Source organism: Corvus kubaryi, unplaced genomic scaffold, assembly GCF_017639235.1.
Source record: "Corvus kubaryi isolate FWS band 111438036 unplaced genomic scaffold, C.kubaryi_AGA036_p1.0 137, whole genome shotgun sequence".
NCBI classification, from domain to species: Eukaryota; Metazoa; Chordata; class Aves; order Passeriformes; family Corvidae; genus Corvus; species Corvus kubaryi.
Genome location: NW_024580671.1, coordinates 32,006,278 through 32,031,842, shown reverse-complemented (window position 1 = coordinate 32,031,842; position 25,565 = coordinate 32,006,278). Strand labels below are relative to the sequence as shown.

Below are 25,565 nucleotides of genomic sequence, written 5' to 3'. Positions count from 1 at the left end.
CATGGTGTAGTTAGTTAGTAGTGACAACTGCTACATGTTTTGGGACTTGTGTTAGACACCCTCAAGTTTCCAACTGAAGGGAATAGGAGTGTTCCCTCCTAAATGCGAGTTTTATTCTAGATTCAAAAGCACAAAACAAATCTCAAGCAAAGCCTGGTGGTGCTTGTGCATTTAAACTTCACTTTCAGAAAGGCAGCACTCTCTTAGGCATTTCTAGTTGAGTAGCAGTGGCCACTTCTTTTATTGATAAACTCCATTATCACAGGATCATCTAATAATTAGCCTGAAAAGGGTCTCTGGAGATCATTTGGTCCAACATTCCATCACAGCTGGAACAACTGCAAAGTTATAACCATCTTGGAGGGTAGATCATGTTGCTCAAGATTTTCTTAAGCTAACTTTGAGAATCTACGATATGTAGTCTTTCTGGGATACCTGTTCCAGCACTTGATTACTTCTGATGTAATTTTTTCCCCTCTTAATATTATAATTGACAGTGTTTGCGACTTTTTCTTTCTGTGTATTGGGCATAATTAGGAGAGACTTTAGGCTGAGAAACTTAATTCCCCACTCATTCTTATTCTTGGATGTTTCTTAATAAAACCACTGTATTGGTAGATTCAGTTTCAGTTGGCAGTGGATAGTTTTTTTAAGTGAAAGAAGAGTGACCAGAGAGTGACAGTTAGAAGTCTGCTTCTGTGAAATATTTGAGATTGGTCACCAATTGTTGATCAGCCCTGAGAAGGTTTTAAACTCTGGAACTGGAAATCCCTGAGATAAAAGTATGCAAAATAAGTGTCATACATCTTCCAGAGACCATCATGTATCCCTGGATGGATGGAGGTATGCTATCTGTATTGTTGGAAGCTGGTGCTTCTGTGTCTGTCTCATCCAGTTACCTGCCTTTGATGAGAGGCAGCTTGAGGAAGAGGAGTACACTACCCAAAAATGAATGTGCTAATACTTCTGTAGCTAAAATCATCACTAACTTCATGCTGAATTCATAGAGTCATAAGTCCTACAGCCAGAGGGGATCATTATGTTCACCTTGTCTGACCTCCTGTGTTACATAAAGGATAAAGTTCTTCAATCATTTTTAACAGCTAAGACAACTCCTATGAAAATAACCTTAAAGATACACAGAATCTACTACATGATAATAATTCAAATTGTTAATTAGCCTCGATATTAAAAACATACACCTTCTTCTAGTCTCAGTTCATGAATGCTCACCTTCTAGCTACTCGATAGATAATGGTACTAAACATTTTATGAAGCACATAATTATTCATTAAACTGAATTCCTACTTAAAAATATTGTGTAATTGGAGATATCAATCACTCTTCCATAATGTAAAATTTGTAATATTAATTAGGTCCTTCCATTGTGAGATTCTAGAACATACATGCCTTGGACCTGCATCTGATTTCACTCATATTTCTATTATCTATTTATTCCCAAGTTGCTGTAACAGAGTCAACATGAGTTCATTTGCTTTATGTGTGTTTAAATGTGTTCCTATAATAGCACAAAATCTTCAGGGACTCTGGGATCATTTGGATAAAGAATGTGTATGTAATTCTTGTATTTTTCTTTCTGTTCACTAATGGCTAGTACATTTTTTTCTAGTACATAACTATGCATCGGGTTTTCTTGTACCTGTGCTGTTATTACCAAAATGCAATTAGTGAATTTAAGTATGACTGACATATGTTTCAGCTTTGTAACATTGTGACTCTCAATGTTTTCAAGAAAGAAAAACAATGAGAGAACATTTATGTCACTCAGTTTTACTTTGTTAGAAGGACAGTCATAATTACTATTAAAATGTCCAACAGTATAAATTCAAGACTGTTATCAACACATCTACATAGCAACATCCAAGGTTAGGGAACCAAAGAATGAAGATATATCCACATTGCTATAAAACAAGGTTTTCTGGGATAGTGAAGCATGAGGGGATAGCAGAGAACTTGGTGCTGTACATTTGTTCTCCATTCTTGTGTCTTCCTACTGAGTATACTTTTAAAAGAGCTTAGGATGCATTACATTTCACCTTAGGAGATTTTCTTTTAGCTTGTTCTTCATAGGGAGAAATTAGTGTCATTGCATTCCGTAAAAAGCATTTCTTCTTGGGATGGCCACCATACAAAACCAATTTCTTCTGCAATACTAATTGCTTTGTCTTCCTGCCATGTTCTCTGTGAAGTCTGCTGCTTCTGCCAAACACTTATTTTTGTCTGCATTTTAGTTAGAGGGCACATTTGTGGATCTCTCACAGTTTACCTATTCTTTTTTAAATAACAGCCCACAAAAACCTCCACACAAGAATCCATGAAGGTTTAACAGGTGATACAGTGGTGCTTTTTGTTATTAGAGAATTAATTCACCTGCAGTGAATTCCTTGACTTTATTGGATTCTAAGATAGAAAAAGCAGCAGTAAAAGAGATTGTTATTTATTGCAAAATTTTAGATTTAAATTAATATCAAAGTATGAGGAAATTGTACTGTGTGATTTATAAGCTTGATTTCAATTACATAAACTTTTTAAAGCCGCAGATCGACTTCTTGGCTGGTATAAATCAATGAAATTGCTGTTACTTATGCTAGTTGCAGGTATGATTATATATTGTTAGTTTCTTCATAACTCTATTCTTTCCTTCAGGGATCTCAGAAGAAAAACCCCACAACCATACTTCAGAATGTCAGGAACTGTAGAATTGATTCTCATGGGTGATTTGCATCAGCTGAGCCCACTTAACTTGATTGTTCTTTATTTGTAGCTGATCAAAAATTCAACAGCCTGTATTGTGCCCTTACCTTCTTATCTAGTGGCAGTTTGGGACTGCTCTGAAAAGACAAGAGACGGGTGTATATTTATTTAAAACTTGTTTTACATTACAGGAAATAACTGTGAAAGTGATACAGACTTTAGATAGCTAATAGGTAATTTCAGATAGGACTATAACATACTCCCTCTAGTGATGAGTAGATCATTTCCAAAATCTCCATAAGTTTGTAAGATGACTTATCCTAAATGTTGTTGACTAGTAAAACTTGTAAGCAATCTTTTATGTTCTGGTGGTACATGGTATGAATATGCTTCACTGCATACATATTTTGAATAATATCTCAACAAGGAGTTGAAATGTTTCATTAGATGTACTTGAATGCAAGATTTCTGGACATGTATCATCATCATTAGTTCCATTTTTTTTAAGCTCCTGTGAATCACAGAACATATCAGTGGTGAATTAATTTTCTCTATGCAGATAAAAATAAAGAACTATGAGTTAAATAATAAATAGGCAAAATTGTACTCATAATTCCTACATCTTAAATCTTCATAAAATATCATTAAAATTCAATGTTCCTTATAGAGATTGATGTGCAAGCAATACATATTGCAAAAATTAAATTCAATGGATATGCAAGGGGTGGATTTATGCAGTAATTACAGCATTACTTCATTTATAATTGTTATCTTTATAAATGTAATTTAGCCAACCAGTATAATTTAGATACACATATGCATCTACTACTTTAATAAAAATATGCTTGCTGCCCTTGACAGCTCCATGCCTTAAGCAAACACAGTGTATTGAAAACTCTCTTCTTTTAAGTTTTCTTCCTGTGGAGTTCAGCAAACATAAAATTCTGCCATTGTTTCATTCTACTTACAGGAAGCTGTTTACTATAGCTAAAAGAAAAAATGCCTTTTTCTTCCTCAAGGTCAACTTACGTAGCCACTAGTTCTCGACTAGGTTTTCAAAACCTAATAAAAGTGTTATTAGATTTATTATTTTTTAATTCAGGGAGCCTTTTATACTGAAATTCAAATTAAATTCTTTGAAACACATTCTTTTAAAACAAAAATAAAACCAAAACTACACAAACATTTTAAAAGCAAGAAAAGCAGCTAATAAATGAATAAACTTAGTGTTAAACTCTGGGGTTAGACATTAAAGTCACAGCTTTATGTGAGTTGTATTTACTTGGTCATTGAAGATACTTTTTTTTTGTCAAAAGGTTGACAAAGATGCTCCACCAGTGCTACATCTATGTTTTGTGTGGGCTGATAGTTTTGTCTGCATAATTTCTTGAGTTCCATACCTGTTTGTGGTAAACTAGTCCTGCAAAGTGGGAGTTAAAGTTTAAATTCAATCTGGTAACCCATCATAGAAAATTCATGATTTGAATGTTACTCCCTGTGAGCTGGTTCAACAGATGCATGGATGAAGTCCTACTGAGTGGCAAACCTGAGGCTTGTTGGTAAATGAGGAGAAAGATCACTTCCCATGGTGTAAATGACTCCCTCCTTCTGCTGAGCATGGTGGCACAAGAGTTGATGGTAGTGTTAATGTGTTTATGTGTTGTTGTTCCCATAAAAACTGCAGCAATGGCTTGTCCTTCCAGAGCTCATTGTCGTTCTTTCCTGTAGAAATAATTGTAGCAGCAGAATTAGCTGAGGTTGGCAAGTCTGAATACAGCAGTATATCCTGACTAGTACCAAGTGAGCACAGCAGCACTCATGTTTGAACAGCTTAGTGACAAATTTCATGTGCTGCAAAAACACAAGGAAGGAGCCTGAGCCAAAATAAACTCCCTGTCTTCATGTTCTCCACCACAATACCCTTGGTGGCAAGGCAGCCCTGCAGTGTAAGTGTGGCAACATCACCTTTTCCTAGAAAGGATCACAATGCTGAAAGGTGTGCCAAAGGACAAAACTCTCCCCAACACGTTATTTGAGATAAAAAATTGCTCAGCTAGAGAGATTGACTGCTGCTGAAATAAGGAGCAGCTCAGCTGGAATGATGATTCCTAGACCTGAAGTGTCTGAACTTGAGCCATACTTCATGACAAATTTGTGCATTTGACAAGCAGAGTGAGCTATGTAGCAAGCACTGTATGTATGCCATGTACATCCCTTGAAGTAAATTGACAGGTTATAGATTCATCTCAAATTTTGAATGCAGCTATTGAATGCAGGGGCATTTTTACATATTGGGACTAAGGGACCACTGTATTAATGGCATGTGGTGCCAGAAAAAAACCCCATCCAAATAAACAAAAACCAACCCACAGTACATCAGGATTTGCATCAGAGAGATGGTTAATTGAAAAAGCAATAATGATACTCTAAGTAGGTATACAGAGCTCTTGAACTGAACTTTGAAGAAGCAGAACTCCTGAAATGCTTAAAAGGAAAGAAAGAGTATCACTAAAAATACAGAATATTCATGTTCTCTGATAGCTGGGGAGCTAGAATCATTGACCCACACTTTTGAGGGAATTCGGTTTTCTAATACTAATTATTAGAATACAAATTCTTAAGTATTAATTAATTGCATATATAAAAGTAAAAAGAGGGTAATTAGTTCTGCATCAATTTGATACAGGTACTTTTAATTTGCTCAGTTATCATCAGTAGGAACAGATGCTAGTTCTTGCTAACTGTTTGGAGATAAAATAACTGCTCTAGTGACTACTGAATTGAATGTTGCAAGGTTGATTATTACAAATCATCATATCAGAAAAGGAAGCCTCACTGTATATGAAAAGCATCAATTTTTGTTATCCAACCAGAGTAACCTTACTACTCACCAATAACTTTTCTTTCAGCTTTGTCAAATACAAGAAAAACATCAAGGTCACACCTGGAACTGAAATCTTTCAGGTTGTTGCACGCCCTTCTTTATTCAGATACAACATTTATGTTTACCTGGAATAAGGGATTTGTCCATTTTTTGGATCATGTAGTCCTCGTGAAACAACCTTCACCAGTGCTTTAGTTCCACCTCAGAAAAAATTCCTGTTGGAGATAAGAATAGCAGTGGGCTTCCAACATTCAGAATTATGTGACTTTTTTTTCCTCAATTCCACTGTATTTGACTCCTTTGAAGTTAAATCTAAGCTTATTTTTTTTTATCTATCTTCAAAAGAAGAATGAACAAGGTTTTAAAATTTCTTTTAAAAAAATTAAGATAGTCATAATATCTAAGTTTGCATCATGCACTTTGAAGTTTGTGAGTATGCTATAAAATAATGACTGTATAAATCATTTAATCAACTTGTCGAAGAATGGTTTTGTGGTTTGTTTTTTTTTTAGTGTGAGTTAAACTGGAAATAGTTTTTTTCTAAAAACAGATGGGAAAAAATCTGTTTAAAATACTTGCTTTTTATGAGAAGTAACTTTTTTAGGGAGAATAATTTAATATAAAAACTAAGATGGTTTCAAAATAATAGATTTCTGAATACCATGGTAGAAGTGCTCCATGATGCATTCATTGAGCTGAAAGAATAGATATTCTCTTCTACTCTTTTAAACTGGACTTTGTGAAACAGAAAAATAAAACACTGTGTTTCCTTGGAATTTACTTCATAAGGTCATAGTTCAATGAAAACTTTATTCTCTATGAGAAACAGTGGAAGAAAAAGAGGGGAAAAAAAGTGATTTCTTAGGGGTTGGTACCCAGATGATGTGGCTAACCAATGTTCTTCTTAATAGATCCCTGGGGGTGGATTAAAATTATCTATGTTTGTAAATATATCTATATATATATATATATAGTAATATTGTAATATATATATATTTGTAAAAATATATATATATATGTAGGGTTTATTTTAGAACCATTTGGTTGTGTTTGGTTGCAGAGGAAAGCACGTATGTAGCCATTTTGGCTATCGTTGTCTATAGTAATAAAGCAATAAGAAAGCATAAAAATATCACTTATGAAAATCTGTAAGGGAAAAGAAAGAAAGAGAAAGACAACCACCCACAGAGCTCACAACCAGACTTGTTTGTTACAACACAGTTAACCATTGATCAAAGTGATGGTCTTGATCCATAGGGGGTGGGGGAAGAAGCCCCCAAAGCACAAAGTCCCGTGGGTTAAAATAGGCTCGGGCTGGGTGGGGACGTCCAGGTACCTTCCCTGTGTGGAGGGGAAGTTTTACACTGTCTCTTGCAACAGCCTCCAGGTCTGTTGAAGCCCTTTTAGATCCCGTGCAGTCATCTGGTGGAAGACCTCAGAAATGGGTCTGGGGACACTTTGGGGGTCTTTGATAGTTTATAGCACTTTCTAAGACACGTCTCAGCGCAGTCAAGCCAGTAATGCCCCATCAGACCTGCCTGGGGGAGCAGGGGCACTTTTACCCCTGAGCAGAGGACGATGACCATTATATCTTTACATAAGATATATATGCACCATCCCCGACTGCAGGGTTTGAGCCTCCCTCTCAGGGGTGCAAACCTGGCCTCAGCAAATGAGTCTGTGGGCTTTGGCCTCCCCCTGCTGAACCCAGCCAGAGCTGTTTTTCAACATAGCTGCTGAGAAAGGCTTCCCTTGTGGGTACACTCTTCTCCCTCCAGGCTTGTTTACTTCTCCTCAGACTTGAGATAACTGGACAATAATACCAGATTTATCTTATCTCAAGTTCCTGTCAGGTGACTTAACTCACAGTCCATTTCCAGTCAGGAGATGGAAAGGGTTTGGCTTTGGTGGTCACAGATGAGCGGTTCCTTCTTTGCACAATTTGCTACAGTGGACAGAAGTCACTTGGGGATTTTAACAATGTTTAAGCTGTTAACCATAACATTTCAGTCTCTCACAGGGGTTCACACCATTAGTGTGTATATCCTACTTTTACTGTTTGTACTGGAAAGCAAGAGGAGGAAAGGGGGAACAAGACGTTTTGTCTTATTCTAGAAGCAGACGAGAAAACATGGGCTTGCTCTGCCAGGGTGCCCGAGAGGTGCAGCCTTCAGCAGTCTGTAGCCTTCAGATGAGAAATGTGCTTCCACAGGAACAGAGCAGTGCTGCCATGGGAAGCAGTCCCACAGCATGACTTCTGCTTCTGCTCAAAGCCCTCCACGGCATGTGGTGGCATCCCACAGTAAGAAATCCTGTCTAGCGCTGATGGGATCCCTACTGAGGGAATAGCATTCTCTGTATCTCAGCTGAGCATTTGCTCTGCTGTCTGGATAGCAGTTGGCCATGAGGGATTTCAGCTGGGCATCTACTGGAAGTGTTGCACACAGTATTGCACAGCCACTCATTCATTTCTTCGAACTTGGTCAGTAAAAATGACTGCAACAGTATCTGCTGTTTCGTATGAGCATCTTTTTGTCACCAAACCAAGGTCTAGTCCAGTGTCTGGTGAATGGTGCAGAGTTTTGGCTGTATATATTGTATATATTGTTTCATACTATTGATTCATTATTAATTGTTCTGTATTATTGACACAAATTTAAACACCTGAATTGAGTTTGGTTAAGGATACATGTGTGGATGGTTTCTATGGTATCCTATTTCATAGTCCCTCTTTTAATGCCTCTCAAAGTAAGACTGTAGATTTAGAAAATCCATTTTTAAATATTTCCAGAGTTTTAGTAGCTAACAACTTCACAAATCCTTTTAAGATGTTCTATTAAATAGACATTATACAGAGTGGCTGGCTTCGTAGTTTTGAATAAAATATACAAAGCAAACAAGAATATTAGTGTTTTTTCCGTTGAAAAGTTATTATTGCAGGCATTGCAGAACCTTTGAAGATACACTATGGTGTGAGTATGATTTAAGAGAGTTCTTCAGCTCTGTGTGGTAATAAGTACAAGCTGCATAACAGAAGTCATCCATAAGAGTTTATTTATAATGTTAATAAAATCAAATGGTATAAAAGCAGGTTCTGTTGTTGATAGCAGAAATGTTGTCCTTTAGTCTAGAAGTGATGCGTTTCCAGGATTTCTGGAAGTGTATTTGAATGATGTGAAGTTTAAGTAGATGTTTTTGCATCACAGTTGAACAAACCATCCCAAATCTCTCTTTATTATATTTCCACTGATGATCCAATCTGTTGAACCATCAGCAGGAATAACAAATTTGCTAAGACTAGACAAAAATTTAGCTGTAATATCTCACTGTTTAGCAGAGATACACATGCCAACAGACTACTATGCAAGTAGTTCTCTAACTATATCATCTATCCTCTTGAAGAGCTGCAAAATTCAGACATTTCTCAGAAAAGACTAGGTTCTTCTAAAGACCGTAAGAAACTGTTTTCTAATTAAGCTTTTCTAGTAGTAGAAAGCATTTTGCATGTGATTAGGTGAACCTCTATTTTATTAGTAAGATCAAAAGGATCTCATTAGCAGGTGATTTTTATAAATCTGTGTGGAAACATAAATGTTCATGCATACATGATTCTCTCATCATGATGCCCTAATGTATGTCTTCATTATTCAGATAGTTCTCTTTTGCACATATATATTCATTTTCATGTAAAACCTATTCTTTATAGTTGTAATAAAGATTTATGGGGCTGTAAACAGCTATGTACCATAGTAATCAAAGTCTAAATGTACAAAAGAGGTAAAAGTTTATCATAGTGTTTTAGTTTATATCTTTACCTGAAAGTGAAAATCCATGAAAGAAGAACAATAACTATCTAAAGCATGTACAAAAAAAAAAAATCTTGGAGTCTATTAATTATTTATTAGCTCAACGTGTTCCTAATTATCCAAAATAAAAACCCCAGACTTCCTACACCACAATTTACCACTCATTAATCATCAGATTTTCAAATTTTTGTTCTTAAATGTTTTTTATAGCAGTTCACTGCTTTCTTTCATATATGTTTGGAAAGCTGATATGGAATTTTAGTTTTCTAATAAGCATGAAAGATATTGGGACATATTTCTGGGTATTTTCTAAGGCATTAACATGTTTTATGAATAAAATCCTAGCGTATTCTGGAGCTTCCTGGCTTGTACTAATTCTTGCCTTAAAAAAACCAATCTAACAACCAATCAAACAAAACACAAAATCCTCTTTGGGCAATAGTGTAGAAACCAAAATTATTCATAACTGATTTTCCTTCTTTTTATCTTTTCCACTTTTTGAGCATTGAAAATCAGATTGCTTTAGGGACTTGGCTAACCCCTGTAAGGTCTATATTTCCAAATGCCTGAACAGCCAATTTCACAATTTGGCATTTTCCAGGAATTACATAGAATATCATTTAAGGGTCTACAATACCTGCATTAGCAACAACTTTTCTTATTTTTTTTCGCAAGTATTTTCTGCAGTCATCCATGCCTAACTTTACACAAAGTATTCACATTTCTCTGTTATTAGGTTTTATCTTCGAAGTTTGTTGTTAATGTTTTGAAAACTACTCTTGGCAAATAATATTCATTCAATAATGAAAAAGAAGATATTTTATTTGCTAAAATGCTGTATTGGCAATGAAACTTGGATATCTGGCTTAATACTGGGTCAGAGTTCTTCTTAAAGAAAGTACCCTGCAGACTTAATGAGAATTCACCAACTGCAGGAAAGTGTCCCAACTCATGCCACAATAACCAGCAATGTCACATACCTTTGAAGAGGGAACACCCAGGGTGTCAGTGCCTGCCACAGGACAAGAGCACAAAGTGCAATATTCAAGTCCTTGCACTGTGTAATGGGTAACTGGATATGCCACAATTTATTCCAAAGAAAAGTCTCCAAGTATCTGTCTCAGTGCACAGCTGTTGTGCTGCATTTCTTATCTGGGTTCTTCTTGCCAGTTAGTTCCAGTGGTCCTCTCATAATTAACCAAATAAATAAACAAATATATAATGTTCCTACCTGCAGTCCTTAGCTAGAACTACTGTCATTCCCATCTCTCAGTTTTACTTTTCTGTTCAGCTCCAATATGACTTAATTTTACAGTGCATAAATTATCTTAGGGCTGTTCACTGTCTGTCACATTGCACGAAACCAAAAGAACAAATAGAAAACCCAGGCTGTGTTAAATCAGAAGCAGATGCATATTGAATCTAGAAATCATTTTAAGAAAGGTATTTGAAAGGATATATGCATCTGGAATCTAATAATGGTGTCATAGGTTAGCAAGCATAGTCCCGGAAGGGACGTCCTTGCTAAGGGGTGCTTACAGTTTCCTCTGGGAACTGATAGAACCTATCAGCTGGCCAGTTTGAATATGGACAATTCTCTAAGCCACTTAAAGTTGTGATCACCTCTGTGATCCACATTTAAGAATAGGCAAACTCCCCCTCCAAGCTCTCTCTCGTTTCCGGCGCTGGGACAGGTGGCTGCGGGCCCCGTGTGAGGGCCAGCGGGCCCGGCCAGGCCCTGCTTGGGCCAGGCCGGGCCGGGCCACGGCCATCCTGGAGCCATGGACCTGTTCCAGCTGTGGAACCCCCCCCACTGCCTTGCCGTGGGCAGCCGGAGCGGCTCGGCTCTCCCCCCTCTCCACTGCAATAAGAAAAATACAACATTCCAGCTGCAAAGCTGCAAGGCCGAGGTGAGATTAACCCTTTTTATTGCTGTGAAGAGCTGAAAACCTGAGGGAAGAGAGAGAGGAGATGCTTAAAGCTGAAAGTCTGTTGTGAAGCTATGATATATCAGAGTATCCTGTTGTAATTTCATGAAGATATGGGGGGGTGGAGTGTTCAACTCGTGAGCAAAAGCACCTGCGCTGAGATAGGCAGATGCTGACGCAGCTGTAATTTCATGAGAAGTTTGGACAGGGAGAGATGAACCAGATGAGGACTTTTGCTCCAAACGGGAAAGGAGAAAACCTCAGTCCGTAGAGATGAACCAGATGAGGACTTTTGCTCCAAATGGGAAAGGAGAAAACCTCAGTTCCTAGAGATGCTCCCAGAGATAGTCCTAACGATGAAGATGATGAAGACCCTTTGCTCCCAGGGAAGGAGAAGGGCCTCTGTTTTTGTTTCTGAATGGCTCAACCTTAAAATTGTACCCCAGAAAACTTCAAGAGTGGACCCTCGAAAGCAGTTGCGGGAAAAGCTGCAAGTCGGGGGAAAGGACTCGCATGCAGGCAGAGAGACTCCTCTTCCTAAATGGACTGAACAATATTTGGAAGTGGGTGGCTGTCTCGTTGTGATAATGTTTTCATAGCATGAGCAAGAAGAGACTTCTCTTTCTAAATGGACTGAACAAGGTTATTATGGAAGTGGTAAACAGACTGAACATCTTAAGGGTTGTCTTTTCACATTGTCAGTGGGAGAAGGGAGGAAGGTGGGGGGAGGAGGAGAGTTCTGAAGGTGGTATAATTTTTTTTCCTTCTTCTTTTAGGTCTGTTAATAAACTTCTTTATATTCTTCCAAGTTTGGTGCCTGTTTTGCATTTCTCCTAACTCTTATCTCACAGCAGATAAACAGTAATGAGTATTTTGGACCAAACCACTACAAATGGTCCTAACCACCAGGCAGGAGCTTATCTAGCTTTCCTAATGCATATGTCTCAAATTTAGATATGATGAAGATCTAAAGAATCATTCAAAGAATGCATATTCCATAAAGGTCATGCTTTATGTCTGTTCCTACGGGCATTGTAAATCTCAAATTCAGAATTTTGTTGTTTCTGTTTTACACTATAAAATATAAAATATATTGTCCTAAGCATTCTGTGGTTTTGTAGAATGTCTGCACTACAACCTAGAGCACAGTCCCTTAAGACTGCTTTTCAGTCTTATGTTTTGCTTCTTCAGCAAAAGTCAAAATGTATCCAACGTCATGAATCCCAAATTATAACAGAAACTGTTAAAACCATGGGTCAGGCTTTTATTTTCTTTCTAAAGGTTTCTTTTGATATGAATCAAATTCTCCACCTAATTTCATTGGACAACAGATTGAGCCATGTAGTTAATCTATTACTTCTGCTACTCTCTGGATGCTAATTATACACAGGGATTGCAAAACCTCCTTTTTAGCTCATATGAATTAAGCACGTAAAAATGAAGCTTCTAGTTCTGTGATGAAGTATGGCTAAGTGTTTTTCACTTTCTACCAAAACTTGATCAGAAAATCCAGGAGATAGAAAAAACACACTGCTTCTTCAAAATAACATCTGATTTTTCCCTCTGCGTACAGGTAACTTTGCAAATAATGCTGCAGTCTCACAGCTCAGCAGTTGCTAAATGCCTGGCTTTCACAGAATGCTTGAGGTTGGGAGGGACCTCTGGGGATCATCTTGGCCAGCCTCCTGCTAAAGCATGTTCACCTACACCAGGTTGCACATAATTGTGCCCAGGCAGGTTTTGAATATCTTCAGAGAAGACTCCACAGGCTTCTGGGCAGCCTGTTCCACTGCTCTGTCTCTCTCACAGTAAAGTTTTATGTCGTATTCAGATGGAACTTCCTGTTTCAGTCTGTCCCCATTGACCCTTGTCCTGTCACTGGGCAGTGCTGAAAAGAATCTGGCCCCATCGTCTTAACACCTGCCCTTAAGATATTTGTATGCATTGATCAGATCCCCTCTCAGATGTGTTCTTGCCTCACTGTAGAGCATTGAGCATCTTTACTAAATTTGTATTGATTAACGTCCAGATCTTCATCAGGATTACATTTGCCAACAACCTGTTTATTAATGTGGTTTGAAACTACTACGCCTGAAAAACATTTTCGGGAATCTGGAATTCATTTCTTTGCTTCTGCAGCTTTTTTTTTATAGCAATACATCAGAGAAATTGCTGGTATTGCACACTGAGAAAAGGGAAACACTTTTATTCTTCATGACCATTGGCAAGAAGGGACTTACGCCATTGTGGTTTATGTTGTTGTTATGAGAATTGTCATAAACACTTGAAGCTTCAGGCTTTGTAGTATATCTAAAATCACTTTACTTGAAAATTATGTTTATTATTCTCTTCAGCTGGAAATTCAGTAGATCAAGACAAATGTGGTGCTTCTCTGCTTAATGCAGTTAGTAATTTGACAAGATAGGTATAATTTCCCATACGTTTCAGTTCCCCACTGTAATAGTGTTCCAGAGTAATTTGGCAAACAAATAAAGGAGCTAATTAAGTATTGTTGAATTTTTCTAAGGCAAAGTGTATAGAAGGTCATACCAAGGGCTCAGCTGAAGTTTATTAAAGATTAGCAGTCTGTTTCTGCAGGAGGGATCCCTCCAGCTATTGTAATGTGTGACAGCCTGACGTACCATGTTCCACAACAAGCTGTTGTGCAGACCAGAGTTACAGAACAAATTTTCAGTAGATTGTCTAATAAAAGGGCTTCATATGTTAAAGGCATTTTTCTCTTTGCATTTTATTACATTTGGAGCAGATAAGCAAATTAAGACATGATTGACTTCCATACATTTGGAAAATTACTTTAGAAGTAGGTCATTATGCAAAAAGGACTAGGTTATTTCTGTGCTCTTCATTTACTCTAAATTCTTGTGGCAAAGACACACCTTTGCTTTTGAATTTACCTCATCTGGTAGGAACCAATCTGTGAATCCAAATACAGATCAGCTAAATACATATGACAATGTTTGAATAGTGGTGTGCCATGTTTGCCCTTAACTTACCAAAAAAAAGTAGTAATTTAAATATTTATAACATGCCTGTAAGCTTGGAGCATTGAAACCTGTGAATACAGTCTGTGAGTCGGTATTGGACCATGCAGGGAGTAAGGCCTTTACTTCTACTTTCCTGACCATCATATAGACTGTACAGGGACCCAACCAGTGCAGTATTATCCTTGTAATGCTGCTAAAGACTGTAAAATATAGATTATTTACTGAAAGGATGAAGTGTTCCTTAAAATGTGTCCATGGTACTGAGCAAAGAGCACCTTTCTGAGTCTTTCCTGTCATAGTTCTGGGAGTTTTAACTAATATTCTTATGTTGACACATAAATAAATTGGCCTCTTTTCCATAACTACTTGGAGTTAGCAAAAAAAGAAATATTGAGGGAGCACCTTTCCTGCTTTTGAAAGTAGCAGAGTTGGACAGAGACTGTGACGACTCAGTGCCTCTAAGAAGTAGAAATATGTTCCAAGTTAGGTTGTGCGCCTTGCTCCCAAATAAGCACTAAAATTTTATAATTATGTGATCAAATTCTGAGATTAAAAAGAGACATAGAAACTCCTAGTTGTTCTCCTACCTCTACAAACTGGTGTGGGGCTTTCCAGCCCTGGAACTCTTCTAGAATCAATAATTCTATACTTTTTTACCAGTAAAGGTAATCTGGACTGAATACTACATGAACTGACCATTTTTCCAATCCAGAAGTCAACATAAAAGTTCTATTTAATTTATTGTTCCCCAAGCTCATAAAAGCATTGCTTTATTGCTATTAAATTAAAACACTTCTTTTTTTTTATACAGGTAAAGATTTCTTACATGTCTAAATGCCTGCCCTCAGATGCCTTAAACTCAGTTAAAAGAAAAATACTCTTTCAGAGGCTATTTATGTAAACAGCACTGAATTCCTCTCCTGGAATATAGCACCATCCTACAACACCACACTGAAGCCTGCACTGAAGTATGGCAAATCATAATTCCCCTGTAGAAGAGAAGAAACCAGCTGCAAAGGCAAAGGGTCTTTTTAAAACATAATAATAATAAAAAGATATAACACATACCTTAAATATCTCTGAATTGTACCAACTATCCATCTTGAAGCTATAAATCCAAACAAAGTAGTTGCTCACTGAATGAACTTAATACTGGTTTTGAGAGCAGATTGATGAATGATGCTAGTAGTGGTCGTGAATTCAAGGAAGATCAATATCAGTCCAGACTTTGTAGACCAAGATCCTGCAATTTCTAAGGTACCTACAGGTTGTGTAACAGCACTTGCATGCCTGGACTGGTCGTGGTTACTTGAGAGCTTCTCATTTTGTGTCTTCAATAGCACCAATAAATTGTACTCATCAGAAATATGCATAGTGCAAATACCCCTTCTTGGTTTTGGTCCTGAAAGATCTAAAAGGATCATATTCTTTCATTATGGAATTCAAAGATTATTTTTCATAGGCTACCATGGTAACAAAATGGTAACTGAGTTCTTTTCTCCCTTTTGCATTAATAAAGGGCTAAATATTATAAGTAGTAAAAACTGTGTCCTATTAAGCCTTGATGCTGCATAACAAAAGATGTGTCTGCAGAAATGAAAGGCTTGGAATTAGTCCTTTGTTTTAAGTCTTGATTCAACAGCGGGTTTTGGCCTGCTTATCCGTCTATGTGAATGTAGTTAAAATCTATTAAGAAGTGTAGCTCTAGGTTAAAGGAAAGAATTTGCCTGTGGTCTGTAAGATTCCAATATATAGGTCTCAATGTTTGGACCTTGATGGGTGTTTAAGATGCTCCAGTAACTGTGTCCAACTCTGTAAACATGCACATTACAAAGTCCATGGTGCTTACAGAAAACTATAAAGGAGGACAGAAGTATTATTAGCAACAACTCAGTTCCTCCAGGGTGAAAGAGTAAAAGAGGCAAAAAGCATTGGTTATTCCATTAGCCAGGGAGTTGCTTTAACCATTTCCAAGATCTCAGGTCCTCCAGCCTGAGGGAATGAGAGCAGATGCGGGAAGGAAATGGGACTCAGCAAGATTTCATCAAGAGCAATAAATTTCTGCTGGGGATGGAAACTGCTGTACCTAGGGTGAGAGTCACCCTGAGCTCACACAACTATTGATCATGGTTTGGTCCTTTCTCCATTTTGTTGCAGGAAGTGACTGCTTTATCTTTTATAGGCTGCAGCCCTCAGTACACAATGCAGTGCAGGGCTCTTGGAGCAGGCTCCCTGAGGACTGTGAGAGGGTGGAACCATCCAAGTGACAGTGTTGTCTCCTGGTGTTGTCTAAGCAGATTAGACAGAATATTTAATTAATAGTTAAGTAATGCAAGGCATATGCAAAATGTATCATATCTGTACTGTATCTGAAAAAAGCTTGACTAAGTAATATAAGGGCAGAAAGATTAAGTCTGTAGCTTCCAACTTGAGAGGGGGATTCAGAACTGAATTACATTACACTTTTCTAGGCAAGTTGACCCAAGACTGTGACCAAAGTGGAGAAACATAGGGATGACCAAGTCTGTTGTTTGACTTCCTGTGAGACTTTGTCATCATCCCTCATGAATGACTGCTGAATATCCATGAGTTTAAAACAAACTAGAGTGTATTAACACTTAATAGCATAAAATCATTAAAAATTTCACTTGTGAGGGAGCTCTTTATATCATCTTTCCAACTTTCCACTCAAAGCAGGCCTTAGGTTTTATGTAACTTGTATTTTTGTTTGATTAGTAAACTGGTAATCCTAGCTTGGCTACATAACACAAATATTGTAGAAAGAGTAAGTTAGAGATACTCATCTAATATGCCAGCTTCCTCCCTGTGCCATGTCTGGGAATAGCCTTGATTTGCCAGCGTGTTTTTGAGGAAGATACAGTTTCTGTCAATATTCTTTGATAGTAAAAAATTTCTCGAGGGAGAGCACACAGATCAAACATCTGATGTCTGTGCTGTTAGCAGAGCTCCTGGGAGCTCAGTGGCACACCAGAATCCCTGTGCTTCAACATAGTTTTCACAAAGGGTTGGAGATCTTTGGGGATGCTGCTGCATGGGAAATAAATTCAGCATTCTTATGAACAATCCAGGTCTCTGAGTACTTTAACCATATCATCTCCAAAACACAAGAGTAATCACAGAATCACAGAGTGGGTCAGGTTGGAAGGGACCACAGTGGGTCATCTGTTCCAACCTCCCTGCTCAAGCAGGGTCATCCCAGAGCACTTAGCACAGGATTGCATCCAAATGGTTCTGGAATATCTGCCAGGAGGAAGATTCTACACCCTGTCTGGGCAACCCGTTCCAGTACTCGGTCACTGCTCAGTGAAGAAGCTCTTCTAAATATTCAGATGGAACTTCCTGTGCATCAGACACTGCCTCATGTCCTAGTGGTTGGCACCACTTAGCAGAGCCTGGCTTTATCCTCTAGGCATCCTCTTGGCATCCTCTTTAGATATTTATACACATTAATGAGGTCCCCTCTCAGCCATCTCCTCTCAAGGCTGAACAGGCCGAACTCTCTCAGCTTTTACTCATCAGAGAGATTCTCGAGTCCCCCCAGTCATCCTTGTTGCCCTCCATTGTATCCAGTTCAGGAGCTCCACATCTCTCTTGTACTGAGGAGCCCAGAATTGCATACAGTACTCCAGATGGACAGAGTACTCTAGATAATAGTATGAAAATTCCCAGAAATTAACAGCCAGTTTTAGTTGTAAATGTTGAGATGAGAAGGGAATTGGAATCTGAGAAAATGAGGGAAGGGTCTTATAGATTTATCAAAATATATTCCCCATGTTAGGTACTGAAATATTAGCTTGACAGGCTCATTCAGTCTTTGCCATGGACTTCAGGCTGTCTCTGAGGAGAAAAAGGTCTCTATGACAGGCAATTGGGTTAACCTAACAGTTCTATGTCTCTGTGTCTTCAAATAACAGAAAGGAGATTGGACAGGTTTCTAGCCACTTCCCAATGTCAATAGTCTTTAAACCAAACCCTGCATGTGTGATGTAATCAGTACAGTATTGATAAAGAATTTATTAAGATATTTCGAACACTCTGAGACTGAAGAGAACCTAAAACACTCCCATTTCCAAACAGAATTTTGAGACTTATTTAGTGGTTTCAATCAAGGCAGGGGTAGTCTGACCACAATAAACTGGATCATTAGGAAATCAGGTCAATTTCAGACTCTTCCTTGCTAACATCCCAACTTCTGCTAGCTAAGCCAAGTCACTTCTCAGGCTGTGTGTAATATTGTCTGTCAGCTTTTATGGAGTTCTGTCTTCCAGAGATGACAATAGAGGCAATAACTAAATATAAACACCTTTGCAGTGTGACAGCACGGTTAGCAGGTGATTTGAATCCCACAGGCCCTGAAGCCTAACCATTTGTCAAGTTCACTTATGGCACTGAAACAAGCAATGTGAATATAACCCTTACAGATTTACTTACAGAACTATTATTTTGTGTTCTAAATAAATGTTTAGAATATCATGAAACAGATTAATTGTAGACAAGACTGTTTTGTGTTACCTCTGAATGCCTGATATCACTAAGGGTCTCTCTAGTAACATAAAAAGAACAACTGTATGATAGTGAGAATAAACAATATGGATACAAATAATATCTGGCATGATCTTAAACATACATTTCATATACCTCTGTCAGTTTCAGCAAATATAGCTATATTGCTTTGAAAGGCATCCTCACAAGGAAGATGTGCTATGTAAGATGTTGTATAAATGGTTTACTTTGTGAATTTTCCAAAGCTTTCAAAAAGATCATTCTACATTTAGGCCACATGCTTGACAGTGTGTCTTTCATATTATTAATAGGCACCACAAGGCCACATAAGGAGGGGGAAGTCCCTGGTGTGGACTATATTTTCATCACTGTTGAAGATTTTATGGAATTGGAGAAAAGTGGTGCTCTCCTAGAAAGTGGAACATATGAAGGTAAGCATGCTTTTACTGCTAAATTTGTATAATGTTTCCATTGTACTGTTTTCTAATTAGATGGAACTGCACTGGGATATTCTGTTACAAGTGTGTCATTGCTACTGTTATCAGAAATTTGTGAAAAGCCATATGGCCACTATGAAAATATTTTCATATGTAAAAGCTAAATGCATATGGGTTCATTATAGTTTTAGTATATTGTAGTGGTTAAGAGAATCTACATTGCATTTACAGGACACAAAGAGTAGTCCTTTACACGAAATACTCGAGAACATTTCCACAAAATTTCAGCAAACAGCTGCTTTCCTAACATTCCACAACAGAAATCGGGTGTAAGACTAACACTTTTCCTTTGCACGTGTGCAAAGGAAAATATCCATCTGCAAATGTCCATCTATATCAGAAGTTGAAACCTCACTACTTAAGTAACAGAGGAAGAATTTGCTCTGTCTTATGGGCTTTGTAAAGTTATTGAAAAGAACTCATTAATTATGTAATATGGCAGAGGGACAGGAGCTGTCCTAATGGCTGTTTTAGAGATGCCCATCTATGGGGCAAAGAGCCAGCAGCTTACTGCATGACACTGCTTCCCAGGAGAACCTATGATTCATCTGATTTTAAACCTTTTCCAAAACACAGCTATACTGAAAGTGAAACTGTTGTAAAGAGGTGGTCAGTTACATAGCAGGGTATTTTAATAAAACAAGAATAATGGTACACTATTTTAAACCAGATGTTTCTTGGAAATACAGTAGTATTTAAAATAACTGGGTAATGGATAGTGGGTTTTTACTGCAATATGCAGAATTAGAGGAAACGCCCTTTATAGGAAAAATATGACCCATATACATGGGAATACCTGGGTGAGTAGAGCCACTTTACAGAAATCAGCCCCGTATTTTCACCTTGTAGCAAAAGAAGCAATGAAGGCCCTTTATCCCTGTTGAGGAAAGCATCTGAAGATAAATAAGGAGCTATTCACCAAAAAAAAATCATTAGCTGTGTTATAAATAGCAGCAAAGATAATTCTTTCCCACTTAATCAGCACAAAGTACCCATTGTGAAGTAAATGAATTTTCATTAAGACTTATATCAATACAGAACTTGTAACAAAGATTTCCATTAAAGAAGATCAAATAAAGGAAAGTATGTAATTTTTCAGGTTTCTACATTTTTCACTACTGTCTGACATCTGACGATACAAGTTACCTAAACATTAATACACCACCACAATTTTACTTTTATCACAGGTTAATTAAATAACAAGCCTTTCTTGAAGTGTCTTTTTGTTACCTTAGGTGTTTGAAAGTAACATTACAGGAGCTTAAGTGTAGCACAAGTCTGTCATTGCTTGCCCATGTAATTTCATTAGTTTGCAGCAAGTTTGTGGAGATTGAACTGCTATGTTAAATTAATTCACAGTGCTCTTCTGTCCCTCGAGGGATACTAAGATGTGTCTTTTAATACCAGCTACCAGAGCTGAGTGGACAGCAAGGTGAAATACTGGTTGAGGAAGTCTGCATAACTCCTCAAACCAGCTGAGGACTCAGCTGAAGAGAGGTCCAAAGTCGTGACTTTGAACATTATTTTCAAAAATAATGACTCTATGTGCAATGTCTGTCACGTCATTTGCTTATCACAGGTGACAAGTTCACTGAAGCCAAGAAATCAGAAACTAAACATGCAACTAACTAAACTCAACAGACCATTTCTGCCTAAATCCTGTCTTTGATTCCCAGGTTTCCTGATCACCAGATGCACATTCTGACAAAAAACAGATAATATATTATCTGCCTGTGCCTTATGGCAAATAATAGGTAACACATGAGAAAATATAACTATTTTACAGATGCTATTTCTCCTGTTCCCATGCAAAGATGTTTGGACATGACCATACAAAGTTACGTCCCCAGTTTCCTGGTTAATTCTTGACTGTAACGCCTTCTTTGGGGAACAATTTTTCTAATCATCCTGTCACAAGTTTTCCTGAGCACATTAGGACTGCAGTGATTAAATTTACTGGTGACAATTAAAACAACCAGAGCAAAGAAATTTTTGATTTCCCTCATGAAGAGAAGATAACTTTTGAATTCTTGCATATATGAAGCAACTTCTGTGAGCATACATACTCTGGGAGATTAATTTTCCTCTTTTATCAACATTGGTTATTGGATTTCTGAAACAAATCAGCCTTCCTTTCAAAGGTTCTCAGTGTTAATAGATTGGTTTGAAGATTTCTTTATTATTTTTTTAAGAAAATCATCCTGTATTTAGCTGTTTCCATATATTGTAGCTGTGTCAGTCTGTGCTGATTCTCTAACCACAACCACTATGAACCAGTTCATCTCTACCAGAAAAATGTTTTAAAGAATGAGGGATTTCTCATTTAGTTGAGATAAAAAGACAGACTGTGTACGTGTGCTGTTTTTCATCACTTTTTGACTAGAAGGTTTGTTTTCAGTCAATTTGCCTTCTACAGTGTGAATTCCAAAGAGAATCAGTAACATTCAGGTAAGACAGAGGAGAAGGAGATCAAGTGGACACTTACCTGATACTGTTTGTATTGTTCATTGCAGTACTTGGTATTGTTGGGAGGGGGATATTTTCTCATAGTAATGATAAAACCAGTAAAAACAATCAGAAACATTTTGTTCTATTGCAGCAAATAAGAGTTGTGATTCCAGCCTAGACAGGATATAATCTAAAAGTGAAAGCAACATACATTCTTAGATAGAGTTGTGTAGTTCTTTTCTTTTTTTCTTTGAAGCACACCTGGTTTTTTTAGTTTTAAAATAGATTTTTAAGTTACAAATTCTTTAGAATTGAAAATAGGATACTCTGTGACCTTCTTACTACTTTAGGCTTTGAATACTCCTTTCTTTGTCTACCGCTTCTGTGACGACTGTGAATGACTGTAATATTCCAAAGTGCTGTAGAAAAGCAATAGTATGTTCATGATAAAAACTCTACAAATCTCTTTGTTTAGCAGTTTTGCAAATATGAAAATATTTCATTTAAGTATGACTAAATCCATTATTATTTTGACTTTTCTACTTATGCCTTTTTGAGCAACTGCTGGGAAGAAAGTTTTCTTTATAGATATGAATTATTTTAAGCATAATAATGTTACATAAACAGTTGCTATGTTTTGCAGCTTACCTGTGGCTAAGTTCCCTGTCAATCTAGGTAACATTATTCAGTGCAGAACAAGAGAAAGAATACAAGAGTCAGTTCTACTCTCAGTCAGATTAACAGTCGAAGTCGTTAACTTCAGTGACATTGTCATTGAGTTCTGAATTTGTAATAAAATTACAAATTTTATTATGCACATTTATATACAATTAAAAATTTATTATACACCAGCACCTTGCTTTTTGGGGCAGGGGCTGTTTGCCTGAAGCACACCAAACATTTACTTCAAGGTCTTTGTATAGCAGCACAACCAAATCCTAAAGGTTTCACTTTGTTTGCTTTTTAGTAGAATTTCAATTTACTGTACTGATTAAAGGAATTCTGAGTTGGCTCAAAATGATAACTTTGTTATCCAACACACTTATTTGGATAACATAACCATGGTTGTATAACCAGAGGAGGAGGGGTTCCTGTGCAGAATGAAAGCCACTCATGCCATGTGGACTCATGTAACACAGGAAGACATGCCCCAGCAAAATAACCCACATTCCTTTCCTAATTTCTGAAATGAAGATCAAAGATGGTCCTTGAATTGACACAATGTGTCAATATGCAGAATAGAAAAAGCTGTGATGAGCAGACAAAGTGTGTGTCTATGCGTGTGTACAGTCTTTTACAACTTCTCTGGTAGGAGGTTTGGCTCAGCATAGTCATCTCTCCGATACGTCAAAACTTGAATGGAGACTTCATGGATCACTGATATCAAATGTTGTTCCCATCTCCTTATTAGATCAGCAAAATTCTTAGCCAGTGCAGCGCATCAGTAGAATGAAAATGAATTGTGTATTGCTTAAGAATGTCAGTGCTCATTAACAGGAATGTAACAGCTTCAATATTTCTGAAACCCAGATATGTTAAGGCACAAGATTGAAGGTTATAGTAAGACATCATTATGAAGAGTTAATTATGTAAGAGTTGAAGTGCAATGCATGCTATGGGTAAAATTGCCACATGCAATGGTAGTACCAGAAATAACAAGAGATGTTCAGTATAAATACTGTAAGAAAAAGAAACATGGTTGTTGGCAATCCATAAGGATAGAAATGTATTTCAAATACGTTAAAGCAAGGGGGATTTTAGCAATGATGACCTCTATAACAAATGAAAACATGAAAAAGCCTGTTCATAACTGTTAAAGATGTGACAAAAATAAGAACATAAATTAATTCAGCCAGTACACTTATCAATAATGCACTAAGTAGAACTCTTTTTTTCTATCAAATTTTTGTTTGGCTCAGAAAATCTCCAGAACAGTTGTCTTGTAAAAGACATCTTATTTGCTGTTAATGTAATAGTCCTTAATTTATTCCATGAAAAGCAATGATTTTAGTTATTGTGACATCAATTTTCTCAAAAATGTGCTTTTTATGATTTGTTTGATTGTTTGGAATTGTCTCAAATTCATTCACTGGTGAAAACTCCACGATCACTGAAGCTATTTCACCACTTATATGATTATGGACTTTCCTTGGCCCCACTGAATTCCGTGGTAAATTTCCAGCTGGCTTAAATGAAAACAGAATTTCACCCATGCTTTTTTCTCTGATGGAGTATTGTTTGGCAGAAGGGTGAGTCTTAGCTGGGGTTTTCTTAGCATTCCAGAAATCTGTAATCATTAAATCTTTAAAAAACAGGTTGAATACATCCCATGGATGAAACCTTGGTGTTTTGTATTACTTGCTTATTTGAAGACACAACTTCCAGTTGTTTTAGGCAGAGTTTTAAGGGGTCAGCATTATAATGAGCTCTGTTGGGGAAGAGAATGTGGGTCACAGCCAATGCCTTTCCTGTGACTCTGCCAACAACTGGCACATAAGCAACACTGGGAGGTGCTCAGATTCCATTCACCTGGAGACAGTCCCCATTCTGTCTCCTTAAGAAGATATTAAGTTTTACATAGGCTATCATTTCTTCTCTCAAGCCAAATTTAGCCTAAACGATCTAAACCCTTCTGTTCAGCTAATGCGTTTTCAATTAACATTTCATTTTAATATCTGTAAATTTTAAAAATGAGTTAAGGACTGCTCCATGTAGGCAATGGAGATTTTAATTACTGCTTTGTGGTGAAAATGGTTTTATAAAGAGCTGGTGTTTGATTCCAGTAGTTTTGATTCCATTCTTCCTTGTAAAAATTGTAAGGTATTCAAAATTCCACCCACTCACTGTATGCAGTGTTCCCTTGTGTGCAGGACATCCTGAGCACTCCACAGCAAATGGATACAAAGGAAATTAATCAACATAAAGATAATGAAATGCTACCCTCCTAAGACCTAAACACAGTAGTTAATGAAATATTCTGATTTAAAATGGAAAACAAAGGATTCATGAGGATAGATGCATAGAGATAAAAATAGAAGTAGTCCTCCAAAAGCCATGTCTTTTAACAGCAGAAAGTGTTTTCAAGGGCATAGAAAAATGAAAAGAGATACTTGGTAGTAAAAATCATATTCCTGTTGGAAGTGCCTCTTGAAGAGGTAGATCTCATAGTAATATGGTCTCAACATTTCACCCCCATATTCAGAGAACATATAACTAGACAGACAACACTATTCTTTGCTCAGATGTATTCCCAGGATGTAGAGCAGGACCAGGTGCAACAGAGCACAAATTATAGGGGTCTGAGTGCTCCAGAAACCCTGTCTGCTCGAACAGGCTCACCAAAACAACTGTTAACATACTTTATTTTGTATCAAAGCTAGATCAGCACCAAGAGGATCTCAACTGCAGGGAAATAAAGAAAGAAATTTTGCCCTCATGTCTTTTCCCAAGCTGGGTTGACCACGTGTCAGCTCAGCTAAGACCTCTACCCTAATCTTTAGAATTCTGTGCTGTTACTACCAGAAAAGTATTAACAAACTGAGGTGTCCAGGCAAAAGTAATGCAAATTACTAGGAGAGCTGTAGGGAATAAATTTAGAGAACTCATCAGATAGAGCTTTGTTGAGTAATGATTGAGAAGCTCAGAGAATTTAAAATATGCCCAATGGGTGAATAAAAATAAAACACAGTTGGGCAAATAAGTAACCAGGGCTAATGTGATGAAGCTGGAAAAGATGAATATTTCAATTTAATACTGGG

The 25,565-nt window shown here is 37.3% G+C and overlaps 1 protein-coding gene across 11 annotated transcripts in view; it reads left to right on the top strand.

Annotated features, from left to right (window-relative positions):
- Positions 1-25,565, top strand: part of MAGI2 (membrane associated guanylate kinase, WW and PDZ domain containing 2) — a 719,843-nt gene that overhangs the window by 404,753 nt on the left and 289,525 nt on the right. For all 11 annotated transcript variants that reach the window (XM_042018455.1, XM_042018451.1, XM_042018449.1 and 8 more), the window contains one exon: positions 19,174-19,293. In XM_042018455.1, coding sequence (XP_041874389.1) covers positions 19,174-19,293 — 120 coding nt within the window. The remainder of the gene's footprint in view (positions 1-19,173; positions 19,294-25,565) is intronic.